The sequence below is a fragment of the Delphinus delphis genome, chromosome 5 (genome assembly GCF_949987515.2).
Source record: "Delphinus delphis chromosome 5, mDelDel1.2, whole genome shotgun sequence".
Classification (NCBI taxonomy): domain Eukaryota; kingdom Metazoa; phylum Chordata; class Mammalia; order Artiodactyla; family Delphinidae; genus Delphinus; species Delphinus delphis.
In genome coordinates this window covers 47,735,046-47,752,732 of record NC_082687.1, presented here as the reverse complement: position 1 = coordinate 47,752,732, position 17,687 = coordinate 47,735,046, and the positions used below count along the sequence as shown (strand labels likewise).

The 17,687-nt window shown below is 45.1% G+C and overlaps 1 protein-coding gene and 1 long non-coding RNA gene across 2 annotated transcripts in view; one reads left to right on the top strand and one right to left on the bottom strand.

Annotated features, from left to right (window-relative positions):
• PARM1 (prostate androgen-regulated mucin-like protein 1) overlaps nt 1–6,829 on the top strand; it is a 97,956-nt gene extending 91,127 nt beyond the window's left edge. The window contains exon 4 of the mRNA XM_060011697.1: nt 5,919–6,829. Within this exon, the coding sequence (XP_059867680.1) occupies nt 5,919–6,003 (85 nt within the window). The 3' untranslated portion in view covers nt 6,004–6,829. The remainder of the gene's footprint in view (nt 1–5,918) is intronic.
• Nucleotides 6,830–9,966: 3,137 nt separating this feature from the next.
• Nucleotides 9,967–16,809, bottom strand: LOC132425398 (uncharacterized). The gene is made up of 3 exons (XR_009519434.1): nt 16,701–16,809; nt 13,168–13,537; nt 9,967–10,245 (listed from the first exon to the last, which is right to left on the bottom strand). It is a non-coding gene; the product is annotated as an uncharacterized lncRNA (long non-coding RNA).
• Between the last annotated feature and the right edge of the window lie 878 nt (nt 16,810–17,687).

Sequence of the window (17,687 nt, the reverse complement as noted above, 5' to 3'; positions counted from 1 at the left end):
AAAGAGATCTTCTCTGGGAAGCTCCCACCCTCACCCTCTCCACAGTGAGTTTCATGCTGCCCATGCCTCCTTCGTACCATTCACTTCCCTGTACTGGAATCATTGCGTCCACTGCCAGTCTCCTCCACTAGAAGGTCAGAGAGCCCCTGGCAATACCTGACACATAAGAGTTGCTTTATAGATACTTGCTGGCTGAGTGAATGATTCTGGGTAAGAAAGTTTGGGGTGCGGCAGCAGTGTTGGTTTATTCCAGATCAGGAGAAACTAGGTTTAGAGAAGGGGAAGCGATGGGAATGTGTTAAACCATAGATTTCCCCTAGTTATCTCGTGACTCTGAACTTGTTGACAAATAGGCAGGTGTTCCGACGTGCAGGCCTCTTCTGTGATGAGTGTCTGCCAGTATGATATTAAAATATAAAATAAATGTTACCTGCCCCTTCAAAGTAAAGGTGATTATTTAAAGATACTGAATTATGATACTCTAACTGTTGCCACTAACTTGCAGTGGTTAACTGTGGGCAGATAAATTCACCACTAATGGTCACAGATTTCTTAGCTTCAAATTGGTAGCTCACAATGTTAATTTCTTAGTGTTGACTAATGGGCCATGGTTATGTCAGATGTTAACGTCAAGGGAAGTTGGGTGAAGGGCTCATGGGAATTCTTTGTACTATCTTTGCAATTTTTCTATAAATCTAAAACCATCCCAATATAGAAAGTTTTTTTTAATTATAGGTCAGTAGCTACAACACAGATGTGTTGTTTGCTTCTGCCCCAGAGCCTTTGCACATGCTGTTCTCTCTGTCTGTAGGGTCTGCCTCAGGCATCCCCATGGCTCATCCACATCTCCTTTATGTGTCTGCTCAAATGACATCTTCGTGAGACTTTCCCGATCACCATATTCAAAATGACAATCCCTGCTTCCCATATGGAACCCCTCATTCCCCTTCCTTGCTTTATTTTCCTCTATTGTACTTATTACCATCTGCTATATTATTTTTCATGTCTTATTTATTGTGTCTTCCCCCATTAGAATGTAAGCCCCCTTAGGACAGGGATTTCTGTCTCTTACTTCACTGAAGTATTCCCCAAATCCCAAAATAAGGACTGATCAATGATAACTTTTCAATGAATAAATAAAAGGAGCCAGGCAGGGAAATGACAATCAGAAAAAGAAAGCCACCAACGAAAACAAAAGAGCCAGTGACAGCTGCACCAAACTAGCTTTGCTAATGGATGATTAAGATTCTGAAGCCTAATGGCTAATGACCAAGGAGCTGCAAGTTCAGTTGTGTTTTCCCAGCACTAAGCCATATCTTATTCATCTTTATAACTCTCCTTCTTAGCACATAATAAGCACCAGTGATTGAATGGCAAGACTCACTTTACTAGAGAGGAGAGGACTTTGGAAGGAGTAGTATAAACAGAGTTGGAGACCTGCTGGGGAACCGGGGTGGACCCTTGTAAAGGAGGTGTTTTCTAAAATATGTTTGTCTCAACACAGAAAAAAGTTAAACACCTCATTCATTTTCAAAGAGCGTTGAGTTCCATTAAGTATTGATGCTCTAGCTATCTTAAAATAGGTACCTTTTCACAGTTGTGGAGAAGGCCTCAAACCATAAATGTCACACCACATTTACCAGTTGTCACCAACAAGGCATCACCAGTTGTGACTGCGGGGAGTGGGGAGTGTTGCTTTGTCAGAGCAAAACCACTTGAGAAGGAAGCAGTGAGGCAAGGGCTTCACAGAAATCATTCCCTATTTTGTCCCCTCAGGTTCTGCTTTTAGCTAACTAAATCATCGGACGCAGTAGAACAATAGTGACAGTAAGCACAGTGTCATTGATTTACAAGGACTGTGGGCCTATACTGAGTGCTTCAAAGCCATGTCATCACACGGGAGAAATTTAGTGGTAGTTCTCTTCCCTCTTCCTATCTTTAAGGTTAAAATGGTGGCTTTGGCCCTTTCTGTTCTTGAATAAGGTATTTTCGCTTTGCCATGGTTATATTGCACAATGCATCGCCACAGGCCATACTAATCCCCGCTGGTATTGACAAAGTAAACTCTGTGCCTTTACTCCGTGTACTGTTTATATGCTACTGGATGTAAGCAGTTATTATCAAGTATTTATAAAAGTACCATCACATGAAGAGCAACGTATCAGACATTCAGAAAATGAGAAGCAAAGTAAGACGTAGTCTGCCCCCAGAAGGTTTACTGTCTAAGGAAGCCAACGCACAGCAAATGGAAAACTTAGCTGTGCTGGCTTGCTGGGTGCGGTCTTTATGAAGAAATGGAGTAAATGAAACTGCCTTGACATGACGAGGATGTCATTCATACAGAGGGCTCTTAAGATTGAAATTAAACGCAGCAGCCTTGCAGTACAGAGCCAACAGGCCTTCATTTTAGTACCACCTCTCCCAGTACATCACAGTGACAGTCTTCCAGATCCCTTGGGCCGAGCCCCACCTTCTTAATCTTGAGAGTGGGAGGGGTTTTTTGTTTATTTATTTATTTTTGGCTGCGTTGTGTCTTCGTTGCTGTGTGCAGGCTTTTCTCTAGTTGTGGTGAGCGGGGGGGCTACTCTTTGTTGCGGAGCACAGGCTCTAGGTGCGTGGGCTTCGGTAGTTGTGGCACATGGGCTCAGTAGTTGTGGCTTGCAGCTCTAGAGCTCAGGCTCAGTAGTACAACTACAACACGGGCTTAGTTGCTCCGCGGCATGTGGGATCTTCCCGGGCCAGGGCTCGAACCTGTGTCCCTTGCATTAGCAGGCGGATTCTCAACCACTGTACCACCAGGGAAGCCCCGAGAGTGGGAGTTTTTTCACCACTTTAGACCTGACAAATGCCAATCTGAAAAATTCCCCCATTTCCATCTAAAACATGCCATGATTTAAGAGGTTCTGACCAAGAGAGATAGTTTAAAGTGATCATTAATGATTCTCTTCTTATCTCACACACACACACTCACACACAAAATGTGTTTGTCTTCCTCTTTCCACAGTATTACAGGATTTATCCAAACCTGGCTTGAATCCCAGCACACGCAATTCTTCTCGTTTAGGCTCATTATTACATTAAAACATGCCCTACAGGTTCAGTATACTCCCAGACATGGTTTATCTCTATTTCTTGCTTTGCTTCCCTCATTTATCAGTATTTTGCTCAACTCACAGTCCATTCAAATGAGAACACAAAGAAAAATGAAGGCTCCATCTTTCTCCTTTATTTTACTAGTGTGTGTGTAGTAGACATCTCATAATACAGCAGATTCAGGTATAGTTCTGATCAAATAGTCTTGCCTACAATAACCACGAGCAGTAAGACCTGACGCCCAGAAGATTTTTAATCCTCTAACCCCACTCTCGCATGATAATAATTTTTTTTGAGTTATAATATAAGAAGCTGGTTTTATAACTATGCCTGGGGCATAGTTTCAGGAGTTCCTGGAGAAAGTGAGGGAGGCGCACTTTTCACTCAGTATCCTTTTCTATTTGCAGATCTGTCATGCGCTTGTGTAAGTTTCATTATAATAAAAATTAAAAAGCAATATTGGGCAACATTTATTGTGCATTTACTATGTGCCAGGTCTTTTATATGCATTACCTCATTTAATCCACCCACCAATCCTAACGCAATTTTTTTGTTTCTCCGTTTTATAGACGAAGAAACAGGGAGTTAAAAATATATTCAAGGACATACATCTGTAGGCTTAACTGACATTTTATGAGAATCAAATTATATGATAGATATAAAAATGCTGTGAGAAAGCACACAGTGGTGAGACAGGGTATCCTATCAATAAAAGAAGGTGCCTATTGGGTCCCTTTTGGCCAGACTTGTCACAGTAAGTCATGCTGAAACTTAGGCCCAGCTCCAGTCTTGTAATCCCTAGGTTTCTACTTGTTCAGTCTATAACTTCCATTTCTCAACCCTCCTATTAAAGAATTTGATTGGAATTGGAGGTTTTAGGTGTGGGGGAAGTGTTGGCGATGGATGGGCGGGACCTCATTTACCAACACTGCCCTCCCCTATTCCTGCCAATCAGTAGATCAGTGGTGTGTTATTTGTGACCTCTTTCCTTCTTACACCCACAGAAATGAGTGTGGGTCTTCAGGGAAAACAGACTATTTTGTGGAAGTTTCCAGGTGTATAGACTGGGTCAACTGAGCCAGCCCTCGGGACTGAAATCAGAATTTTGAAAGCTAGGAGTCTGAAGCCAGCACGTCAAGCATCTCTTTTCAACTACCTGACAGATGTAAATAAGCTTAGAAGAGTGACAGCGCTTATTTTAGCAACAGATAGAAGTATATAGCAAAAGCTTTTTGTGCCTCTCGGGCTGTATTTTCATTTGGCTTAATTTTCATATCTAGCTGAGGAAAAAGTTAGGGGGAGTGGGTATGTTCATCTGTACTATAGATAGCCTACCTGATTTCCAGTGGCGAGGTGTCAAAATTCACAAGCTAGCCTGAACCTCAGAGGCACCAGATGCTCATTTTGTGGTGTTCTCCAAATCCTGTCATTGGTTTTATTCTTAAAATGCCATAATCATTTCCAGGAAGCTCCCACCTTGTGAACAGATTGGACGTTCAGGATGTATTTTTTCCTATCACTGTTTCTACCACAAACATTTATCGAGGACTTACTCCTCTAGGTGCTGGAGATAGAGGCAAGAACAAACAAAACAGGCAAATAATCCGTATGTATAGTCTAATTTGAGGAGAGAGGCAGTCACAAAATAAATACGTAAATTGTATCGCATGTTAGAAGGTGTGAGTGCTATGAGAAAAATTAAGCAGGGAGTGCTTTGGGCGGGGAGTGGCAAGTTAAATAGAGCTCCTAAGGAAGGCTTCCCTGAGAAGGTGACATTTGGGCAGATGTAAGGAAATGAGGGAATGAGCTATGTGGAGATCTGCAGGACAATTGCTCCAAGCTGAGGGAACAGTAAGTGCAAAGACCCTGAGGCAAGAGTGTGTCAGGCATGAGAGGAGAGAGCAAAGAGGCCATTGTGGTTGGAACCGAGCAAAAGGCACTGGCATAGTAGCTGATTTGCTCAGAAAAGTGACAGGAGCCAGACCCTGCAGGGCTTTGCAAACCATTGTAGTGACTTTGGCTTTGACTCTGTGTGGGATGACGGGCCACTTAAAGGCTTCACACGGAAGAGTGATAAGCATCTGATTTCAGTTTCTTTTTGAAATAATATTAATCGTGGAGCAGGTTGCCAGATGAGCCAGCAAAGCCGGATAAACCCATATTGCCGTTGAGCTAAGGTGCTAAGCAGACTCCAGGGAGCTGAGCTCAGAGAATTGGGTTCAGATCCTGGAGGTGAGGGTTCGACTCATAGCTCAGTTGGGTGACTTTGGGCATGTCAGTTAACATCTCTGAGCCCCATTTTCCTCATCGGAGAAATAAGGATGAACAATACCTGGCCCATGGTTTTATTCTGAGGATCAAGTGAACACGGAACATAGAAGAACTTGTAGCTTATAAAACATTATATAAAGGTCAGGAGGGCGTGGTGAGAGCAACAGCGGTTCTGGTTGTGTCGTTATCATTTCAGGGAAAATGAAGTCCAGGACCTAAGCCAAAATGCCAGGAATGCAACCTTCCCTTTCCCATTACTTCTTATTAAATAGCCATGGAAAAGGGGCCTCTTCCTCCTCCAGCATTGGAGGTCAAGGAGAGAGACAAGGACCCAGTGGATCTCGACAGAAGGCGCCAGTTGGGCTCCCGGTGGATCAGTCATAACTTACAAGGTGTCTGCGGACTGGGGCCGCCCGGCTTGGTGCGTCTGCTACCGAGGGGTGTCCTAGTGAAGAATTGTGTCTCCTCTCCCCGGTTCAGGCCCCAGGGCACGGGGCTGTCCACAGACGGGCAACTTCTCCAAATAACCACACCCCTCTTCTCCTTCCCACCAGGCATTCCTCCTACGGAAGGCTCTTGGATGACCACGACTACGGGTCCTGGGGAAACTACAACAATCCTCTGTACGACGACTCCTAACCAAGGAAGGTGGCCTGAGATGAGGAGTAACTGTCTTTATTTATCAGTGCTTATCCAGTAGAATTAATAACAAGTACCTGATGTGCATTGAGCGACCATCCTAAGCCCTGTTTTGTTGGTTTCGTTGTTTTGTTTTCCTCCCTCTCCTCTGGCTGCTACAACTTCCCCTTTCTGGTACCAAAAAAAAAAAGAAAGAAAGAAAATTATTTAAAAGTGAGTGGAGTCTGACATGCAGCTGACATGGGCCAACCCTACGCCGTCCAGGCCGGACGCCACGGTGGAGGTGTCTGTACCCAGCGCAGGTCCCACTGCGAGAAGAAACAGGAAGAGGGATCAAGTTGTGTCGTCAAGGGTTCCTTTTAGGGGAACTTTCAGTGTGTGGTATTTCTTAAACTTTTCTTTAGGAGATTACATTCAGTCTCGATGAGGGGAAAGGCGATGAGTGCTGGGAGGAGTTTGCCCTGCAGGTAAGGAAGCAGGGGTTTCTCAGATTCCTTTTTAATCTCAATTTATCTGGTTGTGGCCCACAGGACACCTGCTCGGCTCTGCTAGCTGGATGCCAGTTTCTTAGCTGCCTAATTAAGGAAAGAGGAACCTAGAAGGTGCCCTGGGGGAGGCCAGCTGGCCGAGGGGCAGAGTAGCAGGCTGCTGTCAGATCTCAGCCTGCCTGCTACCTGGCCTCCCCTCCAGGACACCTGTCTCTGCTGAGGATGCCCGTTCTAGTCAACCGCAGCTGGGACCCCAGCCCACAAGCTTTCAGCGGTTCCACAGGAGAAGGCTGTGAGATGAGTTTAGCTGTAGAAAAGAAAGGGAGAGACGTGTGAAGTGAGTGTGCAATGGGGGTGTTGAGGAGGGTGGGAGGGAAGGGGCGTGTAACATACACCGCGTACCTCATTAGGGAAGGTAAGAGCTGCCCTCAGTAACTGTAAGAGACATCCACTGCCTGAAGGAGCCTGTAGACTCCTTGCTTTCTACCCACAAAGCAACTGGTTCACTGCCTTACTGTCTGTTCGATAAAGGCTGTAAACTGGTTGTTCTTGTTGTTGTTCTTGTTGCTGTTAATTTTTTAAAGGCACTAGTTTGTCTGCAGTTGCTCAGTGAGGCTTTTCCGTACAGACACAGTGATTAATCCGTTTATTTTTCCCAAATGTTTACCTTACTAATTCTGCTGTTTGATAAATGGACACCCCTGGGTACCTAGTTTTCAAATCCTGCATCACGAATTTTGAGAAAGAGCCGATCATCTTTGTGGGCATCCGTTTCCAGCAGTGCTTCTCAGCAGCAGGTAATTTTGCTTCCCCTCCCCCATCCAGGGAACATTTGAAAATGCCTGGTGATACTTTCTGAGTGTCACAATCTGGGGGTGCTACCACTGGGTAGAGGCCATGGAGGCACTAAACATCCCACGATGTGCAGAACAGCCTACCCCAACTAAGAGTTATCTGGCCCCAAAGGTCAATAGTGCCGAGTGTGAGAAACCCTAATTTATTGTGATGCTCGTTGCGACAAAACAAGACGCCCCAGGTTAGGGATAGTTTTTACTTTTACCTAAATGAAACGATTCGTTCGATTTTTATCTCAAAAGTATTTAGTGTCGGCGGATGGGTTGTTTTTGCTATGCATGGTTGCCTTTTTATTTCTGTGTGTTTTCTAGATAGCTTTATTTCATGGCTCTAACCCTGTCCTCCTGAAACACCTGTGTATTAGCAGCCAGCATTTTAGTCCTGATTTCATAGCGTAGAAAATATACATTGGGTTCTGTTTCAGAATGTGTCACGGTATCCTATGCTATCATAAAGAACTTGAAACTGCATCATATTTTATTTCTAAACTTGGACCTGCTGCCATGACTCTGTTTAGTTTCCAGAAACTTGACCCTCAACTCCTCCTGTCACTCACTGTGGCCCAGCAAAAGTACTGACATGAAAACAGCCGCTACCGTGCTGGGCTAAACTTCTCTGGTGGCAGAGACGTTAGGGCCGGTGACACTTTCCATGATGTGCCAATCCCCCGCTCTGAAAGAAATTGGACAAAGAAAGTGGACATTCTCAGAAAAATGGCCAGGAATGACCAAGGGTACCCCTTCTGACCATGCTTGGCCTGAGTAATGATCCCTCTTTCCTACCCTCACCCCCTTTATAGGCTTTCAGTTCGGCAAAGGACAATTCAACAACGACAGGACATTCCATATGTTTTTTTCCTCCCTCGGCCACAGATGTGTTGACAAAACGTCCGTGAAGCACCTTTGGAGAGGTGGTCTTCTGGGTGTTGCTCAGTCATAAATACTGGGTGAGAGGGACCAGCCTCTTCCCAGGGAATCCTGACTCAGCTAGCATCTTTCCCTACCAAGGCTGCTGTTGTACAAGAGCGCTTGATGGGTTGGTTGCTCTTATTAATTTCTGGATCCTTAGGGTAAAGAGAGGGATCTGGACCTACAGCAGACGCGTTCAGCAAGGCGACAGCTTCCCATAAACTAACACTCCTTGTTATGTTAGTGTAAAATACCGATGGGTTGAACCTTATTTTGCCAAGTGCATTTTTCTGTTTTTGAGTTGGCCAAAAATGTTAACAACTGCATTCAACAAATATGGCTTAGCACACTCACACTCACACACACACACACACCCCTGAAATATATGCCAATAACTGACGTCCTTTACCTCAGGGAGCGAGTCTGTTCAGGCCTACTTAAGGGAAATGGTTCCAGTCGGTCTAAAACAACCATGTACTCTCCAGGGACCGGACTAGTCATAATGCATTAGAGAGAATGTCAGAGCAGGAGAGAGGCCAGCAGCCTCTTCTAGGTCACAGATTGCAAATGACAGAGTGGGGTTCAAGTTTGTTTTCTTTTACCGTGGCCCCAGTGAAGTCTCCTGCCCTCCCTGGACGTCTGTGTCTTCATTTCTTAGTCGGGCGTGACGCTGTCCTATGGACCTCACCCCATGCTACCTCACAAATGTGTTGTGAGGATTAATGTAATCATGTCTACAGTGTTTTCAATTTCTGGAGAAAACTATTTATAGACATTTTAAGTATTACATAAATGTATACGTGATCTCAGTTTCTTGTTTGATGTGTTGTTTTTACTTAAATCTATGAAACGACAGCTGTATAGTAACTAGATACAGACAGCTGTTACAGCTCCAAGCTAACCCCCAGTGCCGCCGCCTGACTCCTGGGACCGTGAAGGATGGTTTCCATCCCTGAATGAAAGGATGGCCCAGGACATAGGTCTCACAGACTATTGAGTTAGGGTAACACATATGGATACCTGAACGCTAACAGCAGTAGACCTGGCCTTTACCATCCCAAAGTTTTCTGAGTTCTTCGTGGAGTTGATTTTGGTTTACTGTCATCTGTTTGCCCTTTATCTTGCTTGCAAGGGTGCATGGTTCAATCCCTCGCATCTGGGAAATGAATTCTGCAACTGGGCCAGATGCTAATTTGCACGTTGATTCACCTTCTTTGCCTTTTATCTCTTTTTGGCAAATGAATGTACCATTTCAACTTTGATTTTAAAGTGCTAGTTGATATTGGTAATAGTGCTAACCAAGAGACCAATGCCAGATTGCTTTTTTGGGGTGAGTTAGCCAACGTCATTTCAAGATGGAAAAACTTGCAACTTCTTTGATATTTGATCTCATTGTATCTACATTTGTTGTAAGACGTATTGCATACTAATGATAATGATATCAATTAAAGTTCTTAAAAGCTTGCATCTGACAGTGTTGATTCCCATTTTGATATGTTTTGTTATTCAGGCCGTTCGGTTCCTATGCTCAGTACTGCTCAGATTAAGTAGTCCTGGCTTGTTCTTAGAGAGAATTTATCCCACATCAATAAATAATACTTTCTGCAGAGTGGGAAGTTCTCTCTGATCTTGAAAGAGAATTGAAGGATGTCAGAAATGAAGAAACTTTACAAGCAATGATTTTACTCTTAACCATGTACCATGCCTTATAAAATAGTTATAAAAATAAACACTTTGATTCAATAAACAGGTAGTGATCCGTGATAAGTCACGTTAAGGCAGCAGCAGTCCATTTGATACTTGCTTTGCTCTCCTTCAAAAAATTCGGCATACCCATCCATCTGACAGTTAAATAGCAAGCAATTTCAATCATCCAGAATATAATTTCCACCTCCAGAAGCCAACCGAAGACTATTCTGATTCTGAAGAACGCAGCGATAACAAAGCCCATGTATCTTGCAACATAGGAGAGCAGCGGATCCACCTGCAAGCTAGAGCAAGTTGATTTGATGATGGATTTAAAATTGAGGTCAGATTTCGTATGTTTAGGTACCTGGCTTCCAGCGGCACAGCATGGAGGATTGCCGGGGAGGACTCGAGATGAACAAAGAGAACCAGACGTGAAACAGACCCTTCCCCGTTGACCATTCGGTCATTTCTCGAAGACCCGCTGTGGGCACGAAAGCAAGTAACAACTCCGTTATTCCAAGCTTGCCTGAACAGGATTGGTTGGAAAACACATTAAGTGTGTATAGAAAGAAAAAGCCTAATAATAATGTGTAGTGTTTACATATTACGAATTATTGGTTCCAGATCAATTTTTTCCCTGTATTATAGCTTTTCCAAGTCAGGTCATAATCTGTTTCAATCACTGAGTAACCTATCTTCAGTCTTCTACTCTCCTAATATTCAACAGTATGCACCAATAGCTAGTGGCTATATTTTGATTTTTGTCAGAAAGGACTGAGTCATGAATGACACTGAAAAACACTGATCAAATTGGGAAAACACCTGTAAGAGGTATGACCTCTTCTCTTAAAGGATGTAATCTTTGGGGCTTCCCTGGTGGTGCAGTGGTTGAGAGTCCGCCTGCCGATGCAGGGGACACGGGTTCGTGCCCCGATCCGGGAAGATCCCAGGTGCCGCGGAGCGACTGGGCCCGTGAGCCATGGCCGCTGAGCCTGCGCCCGGAGCCTGTGCTCCGCGATGGGAGAGGCCACAACAGTGAGAGGCCCACGTACCGAAAAAAAAAAAAAGGATGTAGTGTTTAGCAAGTGTAGAATGGGCTACATTTTCTTCACTAAAATAGCATTAATCCGTTCCAGTCAACAAATGTATTGTGTTTCTATTTAAGCAAGACACTGAATATTTACTAAAAACAAAAGAAGCAATGTATATTCACTAGGAATTTTAGGTGCCTGTGGGCAATTGTCTAATGTAACCCTTGCATCAATTGTCTAATGACACCCTTTAGGGGTCATTACACTCTTGCCATCTTACAGATGGGGAAACTGAGGTTCCAGGATGTTAAATGCATTCATGCATGGACTGAATCCTTCTGTGTGCTCCACAGTGAATGCGACGCCCCCTGCTATCCAAGCATTTACTGTTCAGTAAGTGGCAGAGGTGGGATTCAAACCAGGTCTGTCTGTCAGCAGAGCCATTTCCACCCACGGGACTGGTATCTGATGTAAATATAACCCAGGTCTTAAAACTGTCAGATCCCGTGCAAAGTCCCGCTCAGCTATTTTGGGCCATCTCGAGGGTGCCTGGTGTGGAGCCCAGAGCGAGCCCAGTCAGCTCCTGAGCACGTACCCCCTGCCAGGCACTGTCACCTTTCTGCTGACTCCCGCTGCCCTGCTGGGCTGTGTTTTCTGCCAACCGGGAGACTGCCTCCCCTCCCCCCAGTTCTGCAAGAGCACAGGCCCCCGCTGTCACCCAGCGTTTTAGTGAAAACCTCTCTCTTATTGTCCCCTTGCAGCCTCCCTGCTCTCCCCAGGAGTCGGATGTGAGCCCACAGCAGCCTTGGACTAGGGACGCTGCCTTTGGTGTCACTGCCCCCTCTTGTCCGAAGGCTCCATCATTGCGCTAACTCGTCGTTCCTCGGGGTCGTCATAATAATGCTTATTCTCACATAGACTAACTGTGTCAAAGATACTGTCCTAAGCATTTTACATGGATTAACATCCCTGTGAAGAGATATTGTTAATATCCCCATCGCTACGGATGAGAAGACTAAGGGCCAACAGGTTTAGAAGCTTGCCCCAGGTCGTACAGCTGGTAAGTGGTGGGGCAGAATTCAGATGTCACCAGTGGACCTCCAGAGTCCATGCTCTTGACCACTTCCACAGAGCCCTCACTGTGTGCCAGAGGTTCCTGGCACGTACACTGGGCCAGCCATCCCAGTGAACCCAGTGGGACAACCCGAGGCCAAGGCTGCAGAAGCAAGATCCCTACCTATAGGAAGGTTTCTAGAGTAGCCAGGGGGCCGCTCTTAGGGCACCCGGCCAACCAGGCTCTAAGCTGCCTCTGTGTAGATTCTCGCAATGCCAGCCAAGGTCACCCACCTGACAACCACTGTAATCAACAGCAGGGGACTCCAGGCTGGCCCTTCCCAGGCCCCAGACCACACAGCAGCTACGGTGAGATGGTCCAGACCGCCCTCTTATTCCCCCACTGACCATGTCTCCCTTGACACTGGGACAGAAACCACCCTAACAAACACTGCTGGGCAGAGTGTTGAAAAGTTCCAGTCAGTCAGAAGACAGATGTTGTCGGGTGGTGTGAGACACAAATGCCCACAGCTCAGCCCCTGTGCCAGGACATTCAGCCCTGTAACTAGGGTTCACCAGGGGAAAAAAAAAAAAAAAAAAAAAAACACTTTTCCTTGAATTTCTGGGATGTATATTAAAATTACTGTGAAGTTAAGGATTTCAGATAGAAATGAGAGTCTTACGCAGGCTTTGCGAGAGCGGGAGGAGAAGAGGTGAGGGAAGCCGTGCTAAATAACTGCTGACATTCTTGGGTCTCCGGGAGGCTGCAGTGTCTCAGGCTGCAGCAGTGAGGCAGGTCATTCTCAGGAGCTCACGGGGCTGGGGGAGGGGGGCCCGCAGCTGCCCACACACCTGCTGGCGACAGCTTCTGGAGAATGGCCTTGCCTTTTCCATATTGTACCTGAGAACCTCTTAGGAACGCGTTCTAGCCAGAACCTTTCAGGAAAGGGAATGGCAAGAAGCGTGGTTTCTGCCCTCTCCTCTGTATTGCAGAGCACAGGGTGGTAACGATGCTGAGCTGAACACAGACAGTACAGTCCATTCGTCTTTCCCCAGATTAGAACTTCCCCCAGAAGACATAACATCCTGTTATCCCTAATGTGATACAACTGTCCCTTACACAACTGAGGATGTACTCACCTGCTCCTGGAAAAGAAAGACACCGCCTCCCATATGTCACCTTATCTCCGAGAATATTCATTCCTAGTTCAGATGCAATATTCCTTTGCTTTTATAGGGTTAGCTGCTTTATATTGGCTAGAGGGGGCATGAGAAAGGAGGGAAAAGGAACTGATTAATATATATGCCTATATCCCTATCAAAGCAAGGAGGAGAATATGCATAGGTACAAAAAACTTCCTTTCAGCAGCCAGTCACGTGACACGTTGCTGTCCATAGCTTTCTTCTCCCACTCGCAGTCTCCTTTTATCCTCTGCCACCATCTCCTCTGGTCGTGGTTCTTTACGTGGCAACGCAAATGTTCTGTCAAAATGTGAGTACAACTTGGGGCCTGGAGAAAAGAAAGGGAGCTACTGAACTGGACGCTGTTTTTATAACGCTATTGCTTTGTCTTGCTTATAGCCATTAAATCATTACTTTTATATACATTGCTGTTATTTCTGTTTTCTTTAAAGATACAGTAAATGAAGTTTTATGAACCCACAAAATGCATATATTTTTATTTTGACCTAAATTTTAAATGAACATGGAAGAGAGAGAACAGCTCACATTGCATATAATGTACCAAATCCTCTCCCCTCCCACTAGCCCTCCACCCCACTCATCCACTCCCAACAAATAGAAAAAGAAGGTGGGGGGAGCGGCTGGGCCCGTGAGCCATGGCCGCTGAGCCTGCGCGTCCGGAGCCTGTGCTCCGCAGCGGGAGAGGCCACAACAGGGAGAGGCCCGCGTACCGCAAAAAAAAAAAAAAGGTCGGGGGAGAAGATAGACAAAGGGTTCAAAACCCGTCTCAGCATTTTGCTTGCTGCAGGCAGAGCCATGGTCATCCCTGGCCCCATCTACCCACCGATGGCTCCCAGCTCCCTGCCTCTGCTTGGGGTCTTGTGAGGAGAAGGATGCAGATTTCTGAAAGCTGGAGCATGATAAAGAGACCTGCTGGGATGAGCAGGGTTTCCTTTAATTTATTCACTTTCACCGTGGAAGTTCCAACAGCCACACTGCCCTCCGCATCCCTCCAATCGACCTCCCACCGATGAGGAAATTCCAGGCTGCAGATGGGTTTGCTGGGCCACGAAAACGAGCTCTGGAGCTGATAAGTGATCAATGATATACGGGATAAGTAAGCCCCAACGGTGATTAAATCTCAAGTCCTGAGGCCCAGAGGCTGTTTGAGCGGTTGTGCTGTCTCCTCCTGAACCTCCATTTCTGAAAAGCAGTCAAGCTCACCGAGCAGCCCTCCTCATGGGGGCAGTTTTGAGACTTCCGTTGCCTTTCAAGGGTTCCCAGCGTCCCCTGGCTGTTGGCCTCTTCTCCTCCAGAATGGAGAAACTGAGGCTTAGAAAGGTTAAGTGACCCTCCCACGGTCGCAGAGCTAGTAAGAGGCAGTCTCTATTTCAATCCCGTCCTTCTTACTCCAAAGCCCATCTTCTATTTAGTATGATAATGCTTCTCAAACTTTAATGTGCATGCAAATCACAGGGGACCTTGTTAAAATGCAGATTTTGAGTCAGTTTGGGGGTGGGGCATAAGTTCTGCATTTGTAATAAGCTCCCAGGGGGCGCTGATGCTAAGGTTTCCGGGCTGCCCCCTGACTGTAAACTGCAAGGCAATATAAAGTGAAGCCTTCTACTCATAATCCCAGGTGAACCCCGTGGGCCTGACCAGAAGCAGTTCTCAACAGAGGTGATACACCACCTCTTAACGGCGGGGAAGCCATGTGTGGAAGCATAGATTAGTTTTGATTTTTAGTCGTTGGTATGACAGTGGAGTTACTGGCATTTCGTATCTGAGAGTGAAGAATGCTACAAATCCGACAACGTGTGAAATAATCCAGGTTGATTTTCTAAGGACAGTCCTGCACGGCACAGAATTGTCCCACCTGGAATTCTTATGGCTTCCTCATCAGGGAACTCTGAACAGTAGCGTGGGGCGGTGTGCACTGCTGCGGGCACCATCTCTTTGGCTGCCTTACTTCCATTACTTGTTCTCAGTCATTAGAAACATCAGCTCTGCCCTCCAGCTGTTCTGCTGCAAACTGTCATCGCTGACAGCTGCTCTCCAGGATATCACTGCACACGCATGAGTGCACATTGATGTCTTTCTTCCTGGTACTCCAACGCGTTAACAGAAAAGATGATCTAAGATGGGCCTAATCTGAGAGAAATATGTTCACACATTTCTGGGTACCCCCAAAGAGCACAGAGATGTTGCTATCACACAAGCTTGGACATGTTAGGAAAGCAAGTAGACCAGCTGATAAATTCACATCATTTTGCATCCCATGAGAATTTCAAAAGGTATTTATTGAGAAGATGGGAGAAGAGCTGATACCTACTAAGCTTCTGCTATGTGTCAGGAACTGGACAAATGCTTTACAAATATTATTTCATTGCATCTGTAGCATTGAGTCATCATTACAAATTCAAACTCTGAGCTGGAGTGTCTGGGTTTGAATCTCAATTCAACTAATTACCAGTTGTATTACCTTGAAAAAAACATTTACCCTCTCAGTGCCTCAGTTTCTTCATCTGTGAAATGGGGATCAGAAGGGTACCTGCCTCTTTAGGCTGCTACCCAGCGTTAAGTGAATTAATACCTGCTGAATGCAGACAAAAGCTATGCTTGCTAAATAAAATAGCTATGAAAGACAAATTATTTTTCCATATTTTACAGATGAGGAAACTGAGGCTTACCCAAGTTCACATACCTACAATCTGACAGAATCTATCTGATCAATCATAATAAAAACTAATATTCAGGGCTTCCCTGGTGGCGCAGTGGTTGAGAGTCCGCCTGCTGATGCAGGGGACGCGGGTTCGTGCCCCGGTCTGGGAGGATCCCACATGCCGCGGAGCGGCTGGGCCCGTGAGCCATGGCCGCTGAGCCTGCGCGTCCGGAGCCTGTGCTCCGCAACGGGAGAGGCCACAACAGTGAGAGGCCCGCGTATCGGGAAAAAAAAAAAAAAAAAAGTGATATTCACTGAGAACTGATTATGTACCAGACACTATTTTAAGTAATTTAGCAGCATCAACTCAATTAATCCTTACAACCACCCTGAAAGATAAGTAGCATTATCCCCATTTTGCCATATGAATAAACAGACTTGCCACAGGGTACGTATTTGTTTAGTGGTGAATCCAGGAACTGAGCCCGGGGGGTTGGCTCTGGAGCCTGAGAGCTACAGTTCCAAATGTCATGCTTTATCCATTTCCTCACCTACCCTCGTTGGTCTTCTACTGTGTACCCAGCACGGAGCTAGGCATATTTTGGATAAAAAGAAGTAAAACTCACAAAGGTCACTTTCAAATTAATAATGTAATGCCATACCTTTATCTTCTTATAGGATAGATTATTGGTAAAAGCAGCCTCCAAAAATAAACCTGCAGTTAGGTCTCAGTTCTGCCAATTACTAACTTTGACGACCCTGGACACACTGCTTAACCTCCCTGAGCCTCAGATTCCTCCCCTAAAAAAATGTAGATGATAATACTTACTTGGCAATGGTGCTTATAAAGACTAAGTAAGATCTTTTATGCATATTGTCTGCAAACTGAGCACTGCTCAATGGCTGTTAACCTTCATTTCTTCTTTTCCCTTCTCCGTGCCTCAGAAGGTATGACAAACTGGAATTAGAAATGCAAATATTATTGACACATGATATACAATAAAGTTTGTGGATGACAGCTAGAAGAGTCCCAGAGTTGACGCTTGAATTGGACTTTCACTCCATAAAATCCATTCCATATAATTAAAATATAAAATAATCATGGGAAAACACCCTCGCTTTGGATACACACTTTGACAAACATATTTAATATGTAAAAACAAACACAGAATATAAATCTATATTTTAAAATATAGATTTTAAAATCTATATTTTAGGGTGAGGGTGAGGGTGGGCATAGGCTGTTTGGTTCCTGAAAATTGGACTGAAGATGTTGTCTTTTCCTGGGAATTTTCTTAGTAATCACAATCAGCAGTTTTCACTGCTCTAGGGACCCTAGAAGCATTCAATATTTGGTTCTCTTGGGGAAAAATTTTCCACTGATGAGTGAATGAGTGTGAATGGTCAACTCTAAGGGAGGAGTTTCAAAGGTGACTTCTCTTACAGAGACCACCCTGCTCCTTTTTCAAAAGCATGAAGCATCTATCTTAACAGTACCCTTCATCTTTGAAGACATCAGCTCACTTCTCCAGAGAAGCCTTCCCTGTCTTTATATCAGCCCATTCAGCTTCCCCTGAAATCTGAAATTTGCCAGCCAGGTATCTTTCTGAATGACTCACCCATCCTTTACTCCACTTACCACCTTTTCCTGTTGGTTTCCCAAGCTCTGTTCGTAAGATTTTTTTAAAGTGACAACCAATGCCTTACTGATAAGCTAAGAATTTATAGCTTAGTTCAGAGCATGCATGCTCTTTAGCCAATCATGAATTCATATAATCAAAGGTTGTTTTCACCTTTCAAATCAACACACCGCCTT